This window comes from Delphinapterus leucas, chromosome 4 (genome assembly GCF_059928025.1).
Source record: "Delphinapterus leucas isolate spDelLeu-1000000601 "Yukka" chromosome 4, BTC_Dleu_Yukka2, whole genome shotgun sequence".
Classification (NCBI taxonomy): domain Eukaryota; kingdom Metazoa; phylum Chordata; class Mammalia; order Artiodactyla; family Monodontidae; genus Delphinapterus; species Delphinapterus leucas.
The window spans coordinates 73,086,782-73,101,435 of NC_143132.1; the positions used below are offsets into that span (position 1 = coordinate 73,086,782).

Here is a 14,654-nt window from a genome sequence, read left to right on the forward strand (position 1 = left end):
TGAGACACACTCTAATCAACCTAAATTAAAACACACACACACACACACTGTCTCTCCCACCACCCTACCACTCCCTTTCCACATTAAATCAAACTTGTTGCAGCAAGGCTACTCAGCAGTGACTAGCTTCGCATTATGAGTTGTAGACGGGTGTGTGCATTAGTTGTCCTCCTGTTCTGGTTAATTCCCCTCTAGTGATCCCTCCTGGCCTAAGGGAAGGAAAGGGAGGTAGGGAGGGAGCTGAGCAAGGCAATCCCAGCCCTGGGAGCTGTTGCTCTTTTCCTGGGGCGCAGTCCTAGTCTCTCTTTGCACACCTGCCTGTGGTTTGTTATACTGCCCTTAACAGTAACAAGGTTCTGCCTGAGAGGCAGCTCCTCCCCTGCCATTTTGCTGCGGTCCCTAATCTGATCACCAGTCACCTGCGCCAGTGAGTCTGTGATAAGTTCACTAACTAGCCAACAACCACAGTATTTACTGCAGAAGGTAGGTGGCAGTGTTTCATCTGTTTAATCTTCAGGAGAGGAAAACAAATAGGGCTCTTTTGTCTTGCGTGATCCTTCCTGGACTGTGCAGTAGGCTCTTGCTCCCGCTCCGGCCCCGACTCGCCACGCTCCAGTCTCACCACTGCAGCCAGAAAGGTCTTTCCAACACCAGTCAGGTACGTACGTGACTCCCTTGACTAAAAGCCTCCTCTCCATGCCTTTTTGGAGCTGGCCTCTGCCTCCCTTCCTATCCGGTACCCCCTCCCCTGTGCTCACTGCTCTGTAGCCATGCTGACCTTCTGAACATACACGGAGCTCTTTCTCGCCTCAGGGCCGTGGACCTTGCCTTTCCTCTCTATAGAGGGCTGAGTCCTTCGGACCCTTCTGACTTCAGAGAGGCTGCCCAACCCACCATGCAACACACAGGGGTTGCTCTCCATAAGATTGCCCTTCAATCCAAGATTCCCTTGTTTCTTTACTTATCTCCCCCTTCTAGATCATAAGCTCAGTGAGGCCAGGCACCTTGTCCATCTTAGTCACCACTGAATCCCCCATGCCTGGAAGAACCTGACACAAAGGAGGCACTCAGTGAGTCCCTGCTGAGTGGGCGTGAGCTGTGTGCTCGAACCTCACCCCCATCCCCACACAAAGACTGGCCCTTCATGGAAGGCACAGGCCCATGCTGTGGGTGCCCTGCACCCCTCCCAAGTACTGACCGGCTGGCTGAGCACAGACATCTCTGCTTCCTCCCTCCAGGACTGGAGTCTGAGGTCACCACCACTGGGTGATTTAAAATCCAGTCGTCTGTAATTCAAGCGCTTTCCATCCCTTCTGCTCAATGTCTGTGGCACAGAATGCCTCAGTGTTTGCCTCAATGTCTCTCCAAACAGAGAGCTGCTTTTAATTTTATTTTCCTTTGAGTCAGCAATATCTAAAAGCACTGGCGTCAAAATAGCTTAAATTGCATGAAAAGTCAGCCCCTTTAATAATGCACTATTCACAATGTAATCTCTCATATACAAAATGCTAGAATTTTAGATATCTTTTTCTTCTACTACTTTTTTACATTCCTTAAATATGTTGCTATTTTCACCCCAAACACAATGCTATAGGCAGTGGAATTCCTGTACTCTTCAGGGCTGTTTGTCATCTTAATGTCTTGTGCTGGGCTTTAGTCTCTGTAAACATTAGTTTCTCAAACTTGAAACGCCACTCGGTTGCCTTTTGGTTTGGAAACAGAAATGGCCGTGGGAGGCAGGCGCTGCAAGGGGACAGGCAGAGCCCCTGTGAGGGCGGGAACCACCTCTTTAGCTTTGGATTCAATTAGCTGCTCCAGGGTGACCAAATTTATATGATACTGTCGCAAAATCAAGATGTTCATGTATTATTCTGGAATCTGGGAGAAACTTTTCTAATTCTAAGAACACTTAGGTCTGCTCTCAAGGGCACCTCCTTTCCATTGTCAATGCAAAACCCACATGTAGCCCACGGAAAGCACCCCTTCTCCAAAAGAAAAAAAAAAACCTGTGTGCATCCTTGTCTTGATGCTGGGCTCACTTGCTGCATTCTGACAGGACTATCTTGCAGAAGACACAGCTGGCTGCATTCCTGTGGGTCAGGGTCAAGGTCTCCCCAGCAAGTGGCAAACACTCCCAGTACTGACATCCTCAGAAGAGGCAGGGCATCAGCAGCAAATAGGAATTCAGGAGGCAGGACTTAGGCAGGAAAGAGAATTCAAGTTTCTGGACATGAAGTCTGGAAGGGGCTTGGTACTACCAAGTGGGAGAGGGAGGTCCTGTTTCACTGGGGAGGGTGAGCTGGGTTTAAGCTAAGAACCATCCTGTGTAGGGACGCCACACTGAGGCGCTCAAAGCCCGTAACCTGTGTGAGAGACTCCAAGGTCTGACAACTGGCAGCCAGTTTCCAACATACTCTACTTGGCTATTTTGTTTGGCCTGCCTAGTGTTTTAAAAGGCAACGTAACGAGGCAGCTATGTTATGCTTGAACTCAATAGCAAAAAGTTGTCACTTACTATCTCAAGCCTACCCACCACCTCTGTTAACTGCCTGGACATTGTGGGCATTAGAGTTTGAGATCTCTTACCAAATAGATGTCTGTTATCCTTTGGCTATTTCCCTTCTGATCACTTAGCATAATCTTGCCTAGACGTTCCAGCTCAGCTCAGCTCAGCTATACGTGTTAACTACAGTTATTGGAGGCTTCCTTGAGGCCATGCAAAAAGGAAACCTGACAAGTTTTAAATCCTTATTCAAATAAGATGCCTATTATCCCTTAGAGAGATTAACTATTCTGAAATGAAAGTCTAAAGACATTATACAGGAACACCAAATGATATTGTAGGTGACGTTCCCACTACCATTTTATCGTAAATGCAGAAGTGGCTTTTATATAGCTGCCTCTAACAGGGACCCTCAATAAAAGCCAAGGATTTAACTTTATAGCCCAGTTCAGCGAAGGCAAACCTAATGTAGACACTTGGATTAGTCTGACAGACACTAGCCACCAGACTAGACTTAGGTGATGGCCATTTCTCTTCAGAGAACACACCACACTCAGCAGTTGCCATCTTTCGGGTGTCGGTCTTGCTCAGCTGATCCCTGTCCCTTTCAGACTTGCCTATTGCCCACAGAATTTGGCCTCTGCAGCTGTAGCTGTACAGTGAGACCCTCCCCCCCACCCTCTGGCCATGGAAGAGTGGGTCAGGGAGAGACACCTGACCCCAGATGAATCCATCATTCTGTCCCCTGGCACTGTGAAAGAATGCAAAGCAGCCTCTGTGGGGCAGAGACATGTGATCTGGTTGCTGGAGTTGGGGGGAGGGGGGTGGGCAGCTATGCGACACTTGAGCCTGAAGCCAGAGAGAGAGATGGAGAAAGCCAATCTGCAAAGACAGAAAGGAGTCAGGCACACATGTAGAAAGAAGCAGAGATGGAAGTGAAGAAGACAGAAAAAAACAACAACAGAGCCTCCTGCTCCTGAGACCCAGCTGCCCTCCTGTCTTCAGCTCTGTAAGGCATGTGATGTCTTTATTCTCTGTGTTGATTTAAGCATGTTTAATGTTTCTGTTAGTTGCAGCCAAAACAATATTGGTGAAAACACACTGAAAGCAGGTTCTTTCTGCAGATCATTATCATTAATTCTTAAGCTTGCCTGATATTCTGAGAATGCCACACTGTAGACCTCATAATGATAACAGGAACAGGAGCCTCTCCCTCTCCACTTCTGTCAAGGAAACATCTGTCCTTCCCCAAGAGAAAATGTTACCAGAGCTATCAAAATGGCCATAATTACAACCACCAGGTTAAGCAGGCATTCCATCCCTAGGAGAACAGGGCTTGCCTACCAAATTCAAGTCAGACCTGTACACAGGAGGCACATAATATTTGAATGACTTAAGAGAGTTTTCAGCAGAGGAATACCATATCAGGCTTATATTTTAAAATGATAATTCTCACTGGGTTAAGATTAGACTGAGGATGGACAAGGGCAGAAGCAGGGAGACCATTTAGAAGCTATGGCAGTAACCCAGGACCATAATGTACAGCCATGCAGGTTGTGCACAGCAGAACTCGAGCAAAATGTGAAGAGGTACTCCCTGGACATATATAAAAGGGCTGCCAGTCCCGGTGGAAACCATGGAGCTAATTAGACGTGGTCAGAGTCTGGCTGTGTTTTGAAGGTAAAGCCCACTGTGATATACTGACCAATTAAATGTAGGCTATGAAAGAAGGAAGAATCAAAGATATTTCCAACATTTTTCGTGCAGATGTAAAAAAAGTGACATTAGTACAACTGACAGTTTAAGGAGCCACCCTATTCATAAGCACTTACCACATTTCAAATCAGAGCGTACAAGCCCAGCATCCTGGTCCTCAGCGGGCCCCTCCAAGTCGTATCTCCAACTGTACTTCTCTCATCTACTCATTATACCATTTGCCACCATCTCTCAATAAGCCCTGTACTTTCCAATTTTTGTGCCTTGCTCATCCCATACCAAATCTGAGGTCTCCTTCATCCACTAAGCCCTAACTGATTCAAATAACCTCCTTCAAGAAAGCTTTCCTGATCCCCTAAATCAAAAATCAATCTCTTGTTGCGGGACTTCCCTAGCAGGTCAGTGGTTAAGACGCCGCGCTCCATATTTGCATTTTCACTGCTTCCTTATGTGCCTCTGAAATAGCACTTAACCTAGGCCGGGTAGTATTAGAGGTATTTCTGCTTATAACCATTCACAGCACCCCGCTCCGCCATCTGACCACCAGTCTCAACCTGGATTGTTTCATTGACCTCCGGCTCATCCAAAATGACTACTCTGGTGTCTGACAGGAAGCAGCCACTCTGTAAATGTGTATTGAGAGACTATGCGAGCTACACTCATTTCAAAGTTCAGCTTCCTCGCCCGCCACGGGTATATGCCCTGGGCACGGCCGGGCTGCAACGCTCTGGTAGAAAGTGCTAGGATATTTGATGCGTCATAAAGGATCCTGGCAGCCGGAAGCCCACCGTAACGAAACGTGTGCCTCTGTAACCCCTGGCAGGGTTAGACAGGGACTTTGTATCAGACGACTCTGGGCAGATTTTGGCAGACTGGTTGGAAAACACCTCGCAGAGCTCAAATGAGCTCAACGTCCCGCGCGGCTCCAAACCCTCCCCCAGCAGGGCGCAGACCGCCCGGGTCCCTGTCTCTGACAGGAACGCCCTGTCAGAGACGGGGGACGCCAGAGACTCGCCGGCGCCAACTCGCCAAGCGCGCCGGCAGCCCCGCGTCCGGGCCAATCGCAGGGCCGCAGCCCCTTCCGGCTGACCAGAGGCTGGGAGCCGAGGGGGCTCGGCCCGAGCCACGCTCCCATTGGCTGAGACCGCACCGCCCAGACCAAGTTGAGCTGTTCCCGCACCTGTGACGGGCAGAGGCTCCGGGCCTTCCCCGGCCGCGGGCCCACCACCAACCCAGCATCTCCGGCCTGCTCCCGCGGAGCCTCCAACTTGCTCGGTCCTCCTCCTCCCCCGGTCCTCCTCCTCCCCCGGTCCTGCGGCCTCTGCGGTCCTCCAGTTAACAGCCGGCTCAGCTCGTGCTCAAGGAAACTGGACAGGCGGCCTGACTAATGTCCAGCATCCTTCCCGAGGGCGCAGCATGAGGGGAGGAAGCACTCCCCCTCCCCCCCAACCAAGTCCCCGAAAACAGAGCCTCGTGGAGGACGCGGCAGGAGGACGAGGGATGCGGGAACACCCAGAGAGATGCGGTGAGTAAGGCAGCAGTGCCTAGATCTCAGGCTAGAAGGCAGGGCTACTGGCTTCGGTCCTGGCTCGGCCTCTGACTACGATGTGACCTTGGGCCGGTTTCTTCCTTTCTCGGGGCTGGGCTCGTCTTCTGTAAAATGCGGCGGCAGAGAAGGATAAGTGTCGAGGGTTTCACCTGGGAGACTCGGGGCCGCGTGTTCAACCTAGGCCTCCCCCTGACAAGCACATTTTCTGAATAACAAACGTCAGGCTGGGCTCCCAGAGCACGGACGGAAGGCCCGGGAGGGCGGAGGATAAGGATCACCTGGGGTTGAGAAGGCTCTGGGCGGGATCAGTCCATCTTTACACCGTTACTTCGGCCGCGGCCGCAGGGCCCAGCCTACAGGACTTGGTGCCCGCTTTTCCACTCGCATCCCCGCGACCCAAGTAAAGGGCAGCGCAAGTCCAAACCAAACCGAGCATCACGCCGGTTTAGGGGCGCCGGCTCATCACGCCCGAGCTTCAGAGATGCGGACCCCTCCTCTTACCCCAAACCAAACTGGCGCGAGGGCTCCAGCTGCTGAGGGCTCAGCTGGTGCGTTCGCAGGTACCCGCGCTCGCCTCTTGTACCACCGGGCGCTACCGCCGTTTCCTTCTCAAAGCGCCTTACTGGCTCCCATTCCTGCGGCCTCCAGCCTCAGCTGCCGGGGTGCGCCTGCGCACAGGGGCTTTGCTCCGTAGGGCTGCGCAGGGCGGAGCCCGACGGCGGGCGCGCAGGGGCGGGGAGTCTCTGCGCCGCCTCCTTCACCTTGCGGCGTCAGGCCTGGCCCTCCTCCCGCGGAGGGTATTCCTATTCGCTAGGCTCCCGGCCCGGGATTAACCTACTGCCGCCCATTTTAGGTCTAAACCGCGCTCTGATCTCCTCCACCGCCATCCTGGTTCTGGAACGAGCGGGGAACGATATCACCCCGCGGGTTGCGGGTAGGGAGGTGGAGGTGCCGCTCCAGGAAGTGAGAAAACCTGGTGAGGTTGAGGCGCCTTTCCAGGTCCTACGCCTACTTGCTGTCTTTGGAGCTTATTGGGGTGGGTTGGTTTGTTGGTTTGTTTTTAAATTTGTCTTTTGGTCAGATGAAATTTATTTAAAATTTTCTTCCTACGATTTTAAAAAATAATTTAAGAATAGCACAGCTTCCCAGAGTTTCAACAACGGAACATCGGAGGCCAATCTGTCACGGATCACGCTCCCCTGCCGAGTTTCCAGGATGAGAAACCCGCTGAGGAGAAGGAACCTATCAGGGCAAATTAGTGGCAGAGCTATGTTTAGGTCAAATTATAGAGAAGGGCTGATTTGAAAGGGACCAGGCAGATGAAAACAGGAAGGAAGGAAAGGCCTGGTGGGGCTTTAAAGAAACCTGTCAGCTCCGTTACGTGAACTTCTTGAGGGCTAAGGCTGTATCTTCCTTATCTCTGGCTCCTGGCATGTAGAGCTTTGAAGACCAGGAGAATCATGAAGGTAGGATGCACTTGGTTCTCTGTACCCATTTCACAGACCGACTCAAGCTTGCATCAGCGCTGTGTTTCAGAATAGTCACTGTTACAGCATGCCATAGCCATAACATAAATCCTTATATTGGGTCACCAGGTTACACTTTGAGGGTTATGCATTGCTAGAAAAGCAGTTAACTAAAGGAAGAGTTAATATTTCCACTAGGAAAACCATAGATCCTGACTTTGGACTGAGAATTAATGGAAATAAAGTTCTATTCATGAAAGACAAGGACAGGACAGTTGATCTGTCTACGGTTATATCCGACTCCACCTGTGGCTGACCTCACACCTTCCCAGCCCCACTTTTTATTCCAGTTTTGCTCTGGCAACTAGCTGCATACAGGTGAAACCTGAGAGCACCTTGCCTCAGCTGTACCTGGTATCTTCCCCACTCGGGGCTTTTCTGTCACTGCAGCCTGGGCCCCCTACAGGAAGCCGAAGCCCATTTTGACACATGCATAAATTTGGAAGTGCAAAGGAATTAACACGTCCTAGGACAACGTTTGACCAAGGCAGACAGGAGCTGGTGGAGAACTATGCCACTCTTTTCGTTCTTCCAGTGGGCAGTTCCAAGGTACGTTTTGTACAGCACCTAAGATGATAGACCCCTGGCTGCCCACAGTAGTGCCCAACTTGATCAGCTCAATAATGCACCCTTGGATCGCCTTTCTCTTTCCTGCCTTGACTGTTTGACTCTTCCAACTCCTCCACTCCTGTTCCTCGGGATTCGTTCCCAAAATAAACTACCTGTATCATGAAGGTAGGATGCACTCTGAACAAGTTCTTGCTCAGAGTTTGTTTTGGGGTGCGGGGGAAACCCAGACTAAGCCAATGGTTAATCCAAAAGAGTCATCTCAACAGGGAACTATATTCAATATTCTGTGATAAACCATAATGGAAAAGAATATGAAAAAGAATGTATATATATGTACAACTGAATCACTTCGCTAAACAGTAGAAATTAACAACATTGTAAATCAACTATACTTGAATAAAATAAATTAAAAAACACACACACACAAAGAAGACCCAAAAAACCCCAAAGAGGCATCTCAGCCCAACTTTCGGGGTCATTCTCAGCAGACCTTTCCCAAGTCTGCTAATGAGGAATCCATTTGTTCTGTTTGAGCCGTTGCTCTTTTTATTGCCCTGCTGCCCTGCCCTTTAGGGCATCATTAATAAACTCTCAGAGGCAGGCAGGAAGTATCAGAGACTCCCAGGAGACAGGGCCAGCTGAAGGGCTGGGTCTAGGTTAGCATTGGACAAAGCCATTCTTGGCCTTACCTTAAACATTTTCCCTCCTTCCAAGGTAGGTCCTGTTTGCTGACCTTGAAACGAGAAACTTTCAGCTCTGGGGTTGAATATGGAAGCAGAGACAGGGTGGGACCCGGGTCACTCCCAACACAGCATGTGCCCAGAATACGTCTCTTTTTTGCCCTCCCTTTCCCCCTTGCCCTCGCTGTAAAAGCAGTTCCTCTGTCCAGATACAAGGTCTCAGGCCAGGGTCTTTGGCACCTAGCACACTTCATCTCATTTCAATACTAAGAGGATGCTGTTGCAAATTACTAAGCTAGGTTTGGGAGGAAAGAGCCCTTTGTCCCAGCCTTCAAGAAGGGAAATGAGACATGTACATAAGCTAAATGAATCCTTAGAAGCCCTGTAAGTCTTCTAAAAGAGGGACTTGTAAGTGTAGTGGGAGTTCTGGTGAGGCTTCAGGACAGGATCCGTAGAAAGGTAGCATCCTGAAAGACTCTCAGAATGAAGTCCCCTCAAAAGATCCCCCTCCTAATGGATTACTCGTTAGCAAACTTGGGAAAGGTTTGCTGAGAAGGACCTTGAAATGTGGGCTGAGATGCCTCTTTTGGATTAACCATTGGCTTAGTCTGGATTCCCCCTTGAAACAGACCCCTGTCCAGAGAGCCACAGTGTTTGCTCCTGTCCCTCTATCAGCTCCTAATTGCCTCCTAGCTCACACCCTTCTTGAATCCCAGTTCAGACTAATCATTCATCTTACTAGGCCCCAGCCCTCCCCTGCTAGATCTGGCCCTGCCCCATCTCTGAATACCCCTGCTATTCTCTGTCTTCAGTGTTGTGTCCAACACCAGATGGTGCAAGTTAAATCCTGCCCTTAGCCAGCCACGTGGGAACCCTCCAGGAGCCCACGAGTGCAGTGCTCTGTGCTGAGTTCTACTGGGGAGTAGAGAATCACAACACCATTTACCATCCCAAACACTACAGGTCTTCCGTTTGTTTAATGCAACTGAATTTTCTTTTAAAAAAAAATTTTTTTTTTTTTTTTGGCTAGAAATCATGTCCTTAATCTGCAGAATTTTAGAATTGTCAAGTAGCTTTTTTTATAATTTACAGTGAAGGAACGAAAAAGCCCCAATGTACTATTCTAAACAAACTGTGATGCTCAGAATCTTGTGTACTGAAGAGCCCTGTATCCTAACGTGACTATAACACTGAATTTTGCCCATGGATGAGAAGTGGAGGCCCAACCTTCTCCCTGCAGTGATTGAGCAAGTAGAACAAGGGCTTGGACCTTATGGGGAAAAAAAGGGGTGTATCGGACACCCACATCCCCACTCCCTTTCTGTTTCTCGACTCTAATGTATTTAACTAAAATGATTGTTTGTTTAAGCCACAGAGTTGTGGGTTTTTTTCTTTTTGTGTGTGTATTGCAGAGGGGGGAGTAGTTTGGAAATTTAACCAAAGTTATTTTGAGGTAATTGGGACCTTTGAAGAGGGAAAAGTACGAGGAAATTAAAAAAACAACTGTGTCCCCACCTCTGCCCATCCGCCCCAAGCTACAGCACTGCATGAAACCCCTTCCTTCATGCAGCTTAGCTTGATCAAGCCCTTAGATGCCAGGCATGGTGCTTTGTGTTGAGGATGCAGTGATAACCCAGTGCGGGGTCTCTGTCTTCAAGAAATACAATTCAGCAGCTTATGACTGATCGCTGCGTACCAAACACTATGCCAAGTGCTTTGTGTGCATTTTTTAATGCACTTAATCTCTGCAGCAGTCCTAAAAGTGACCTAAGATTATCCCCATTTTCCATCTGAGGAAGTTGAGGCCCAGAGAAGTCAAATAATTGCCCACAGCAACACAGCTAGGAAGTGGCAGAGACAGAGTGCACACAAGTCTGTCCCACTCCAAAGACTTTCTTTTAGCACACCACCAACTGTTCTAAGGTTCTTGCTTTGACAAAACGGATAAAAACCCCAGTTTATGAGGCTATGTGGAGTACAGAAATTTTTATAACCAGTTGGGCATTGCTTTGTGAGTAATCCTAACAGAAGCTGGAATTGCTGTGTTACGTTGAAGTTCCTTTCAGTGAATACAGTACAGAAGCCAAGATCTGATGCACTCAACTAGGGAAAGAAATTGTAGGTCCTAATTGAACATATCAACTTTGAAAGACAAAAATATGGGACAAAATTCTCAACCCTTAAAGCTGATTTAATTTTCTGAACTTCAAATCTATTTTTTAAATAATAGTTAATATGTATAGTTAATATAAATGTTTTTAAAACCATATGCTTATTTTGATTAATATCTTTTCATTTTTTCCCCCAATGAATGTGTATTATTTATATTTTCTGCTTGTTGCTACCAGGGACAGAGCCTATTATTTCAAAAGGGAAATCAAATTACAAAGCTGCTGCTTCCCATTTTTGGGTTGCCAGTACCTCTTTCCAAAGGCCTATTTGTTGAGAAGGTTATACTTCAGATTCACTTTGCTAGTCTTATTTTCTTTTCAACACAAATGGCACAAGGATATTCTCTTGCTAGCAATTTCTCTAACAGTAAATTGCGAGACAAGACCAATATCTAATATCTAGAAATTAATGAACGCAGAACAATGTTTCTATGTTGCTCACTAGAGGATTTCACTTTATAATTACCTTTGTTCTGAAATAAATTAATTTTAAAAGCTCACCAAAAAAAAAAAAAGGCCTATTTGTTCCTCCCCAACGCCCTCCCCTCACACCAGGCTCCTCCCAAGACTGGAAGGTTTTCCTTCTGCCGATAGTCTGCACGCTCAGCATTTGCTCACCTTGGGCAGCTGTAGCAAGGCTCCCTCAGCAGTATCAGCACGCAGGTCCAGGCAAGATACAAGCCAGATACACCTGGAATCCTCTTAATTCTCAGTTGATAAGATGTAATAGACACCCCTGGAAACCTCCTCCAGGCTTTACGTGTATTATTTCAATGCTTGTCTTTAGCTGGGAAGGGAAACTCTCACATTCATATGATAAGCAAGGCCAACTAATGATAAAATACAATATTTAGAGTTCTGATGTTTGTGTGTTTGTCGCTGAATAGGCAAAGTTCAGCTTCATAACTTTGTTTTGAGCTTAAAATGTCTGTGAGTTCGGTCCTCTGACAAGTGGAGGGTCAAGGGTGGATGCCACTGCCTAGGGATGCATAAGAAAAAATGATGCCAAAGGGCAGCTCCAGCTGACTCCATAGTGAGCTCTCCCTGCCAGAATGTGTGGGCATAAATGAGCATAGGAACTGGCCTGAACAGAATGAGAACTATCCAGAGAGTGCCCTGAGCATAACCCAGAGTCGGGACCTGAGAAAGATTGTAAGATTGCTTTGGACAGGGTCAGCTGCAAGAAGGTAGGGCCAAAACATACCTCTTAAACATCACAATCAGGTGAGGAAGAGTATGTATGCAATACAGGAGATCCCTTCAGGGTGTTTCTTAGTATTACCATACCTTGTAATTAAAGTCAATGGAAAATTACAACAGCTGAATTCAGGCAGTACTACTAATGGTCTAGACTCTTCATAAATAAAGTTTGGGTCACCCCACCCATACATGGTAAAGAACCATGACCTGCCGAGGGCAAAGGGAATATGGAATGGGCAGTGGCAAAAAGTAATTATAAATACCAGGTACAACCATGTGACCAGTTGCAGAACAAGGACTGTAATTGTCATGAGTATTTCTTATTTTGTTATGAATATGTGTGTGTGTAATATCTTTCCTTTCTTTTCTCTCTTATCACCTTATCATGTAACATGAGATACTTTGACTCATATGTCATACTGTTGTTAACTTCACATCATAGTATTTAAGTTATGGGACATCAAGAAGAGTGAACGTCACCCAAGGACTCTGTGTCCTCTTTCGGGGAAAGTGTTAGTGCATTTTTAGTTGTATACAGGAGAGTTGTATCATGTAGTTTGAATTATGACCTTGTTATTGTCTTTATTTGGAGAATAAGTATGGTCTAAGGAGATGTATATGGGTGCCAAGTTGACAGGGAGTGAACTGTGATGGTTAATTTTATTTTTTAAAATTAATTACTTAATTTAAAAAAAAATTTATCGCTGTGTTGGGTCTCCATTGCTGCGCACGGGCTTTCTCTAGTTGCGGCGACCCGGGGCTACTCTTCGTTGCGGTACGCAGGCTTCTCATTGCAGTGGCTTCTCTTGTTGCGGAGCACGGGCTCTAGGCACGTGGGCTTCAGTAGCTGTGGCACGCGGGCTCAGTAATTGTGGCCCACAGGCTCTAGAGCACAGGCTCAGTAGTTGTGGCGCATGGGATTAGTTGCTCCGCGGCATGTGGGATCTTCCCAGACCAGGGATCAAACGTGTCCCCTGCATTGGCAGGCAGATTCTTAACCACTGCACCACCAGGGAAGCCCTGTGATGGTTACTTTTATGTGTCAACTTGGCTAGGCCACAGTGCCCATATATTTGGTCAAACATTATCCCAAATGTCTCTGTGAAATTGTTTTTGAATGAGATTAACATTTAAATTGGTGGACTTTGAGTAAAGCAAATTACCCTCCATAATGTGGGTGGGCCTCATCCAACCAAATGAAGGCCTTAGAAAAAGACTGACCTCCTCAGAAGGAGAAGGAATTCTGCTGGCAGACTACCTCTGGCTCAAATTGCAACTCCTCCCTGTGTCTCTACCTTGCCAGCATAACCTAGATTTTGGACTTGCCAAGTCTCTACACGTGAGCCAACTCCTTAAAATCAATCTCTCTCTGTGTGTGTGTGTCTCTCTCTCTCTTTTTTTTTTTTTTGCGGTACGCGGGCCTCTCACTGTTGTGGCCTCTCCCGTTGCGGAGCACAGGCTCCGGACGCGCAGGCTCAGCGGCCATGTCTCACGGGCCCAGCCGCTCCACGGCATGTGGGATCTTCCCGGACCGCGGCACGAACCCGTGTCCCCTGCATCGGCAGGCGGACTCTCAACCACTGCGCCGCCAGGGAAGCCCTCTCTCTCTCTTAACATCCATATACAGCCTGTTGGTTTGTTCCTCAGGAGAATGCTGACTAATACAGCCACTCAGAGTGGTCTGCTTCCCTGATTGGACCCTGATACATTATTGAAATAGATCCCTTTATTCTGGGATTGGTCCCTCTTTCTGTTTGGGAGGGCAGAAGTCAACAGGAGCAGGGAGGGGCCTTGCTCAGGGGCCTGGAGCACAGGCCAGAAGTAGGAGGGTTGGTCCCAGGCCAAGTTGGGACATGGCAAAGCTTGCTTTTCACCCTCTCCATCCCCTGAGATCTCTGTGGGGTGGACAGACAGACACTTCCTCAGCTTACTCCACTCCAGGGTGGCTTGGGCCAGGTGCTATAACAGGCAAAACCATGAGGCTCTGGAAGGATGGAAGAGGGAGCTATTCCTTCAGATTGGGGCCAATGAACAGGCTTCATGGAGGAGGTGACTGCCTTGGATCTCAGATTATAAAATAGGTAGGATATTATTTCCTCCAATTTTTTATTTTGAAAAAGTTTAAACACACAAAAAAGATGAAGGAAGAGTATGATGAACACCCATATAGCAATAATCTAGATTCACCAATTGTTAACAGTTTGTCACATTTCCTTCTTCTCTCTATATATCCGCATACACATACACATATACACTTTGCTGAGTCATTTGAATATACATTGCAGACATCATAACACATCACTCCCAAATATTTCAGCATGTATCTCAAAAGAACAAGGCAATTCTCCCACACAGTCATGACACTATTGTCACATTCAAGAAATTTAATATTGATAACAATAATATGATTTAATTAATCTATACTCAAATTCCTTCAATTTTCCCGATAACGTCCTTTATAGTTTTATAGTTTTTTCCCTTAATCAAGGACCATGGCTTGCATTTAGTTATCATGTCTCTTTAGTTTCCTTTAACCTAAAACAATACCCTGCCTTTTCTTTTTTGGAGGGGAGGATCTTTCATCACATTGACAGTTTGATGAGTTCAGGCTAGTTGTTTTGTAAAATATCCCAAATCTGGATTTGTTTGATCATTTTCTCGTGATTGGATCCAGGCTAAACATTCTTGGTAGGCATACTATATAGGTGATTCTACCTACTACATAGGTGGAATTTGGAC

The 14,654-nt window shown here is 47.4% G+C and overlaps 2 protein-coding genes across 9 annotated transcripts in view; one reads left to right on the plus strand and one right to left on the minus strand.

Moving 5' to 3' along the window:
* Nucleotides 1-6,416, minus strand: part of BDH1 (3-hydroxybutyrate dehydrogenase 1) — a 35,948-nt gene extending 29,532 nt beyond the window's left edge. The window contains 1 exon segment of the mRNA XM_089909904.1: nucleotides 6,392-6,416. Coding sequence (XP_089766030.1) covers nucleotides 6,392-6,401 — 10 coding nt within the window. The 5' untranslated portion in view covers nucleotides 6,402-6,416.
* APOD (apolipoprotein D) overlaps nucleotides 502-14,654 on the plus strand; it is an 89,696-nt gene continuing 75,543 nt past the window's right edge. For 4 of the 8 annotated variants that reach the window (XM_089910640.1, XM_089910643.1, XM_089910639.1 and 1 more), the window contains exon 1: nucleotides 503-658. The gene's annotated coding sequence lies outside the window, so the exon portion shown is untranslated. Of the gene's footprint in view, nucleotides 659-4,739; nucleotides 5,745-14,654 lie in introns of all 8 variants that reach the window. The other 4 variants (XM_089910642.1, XM_089910644.1, XM_089910647.1 and 1 more) reach the window with 2 other exon arrangements.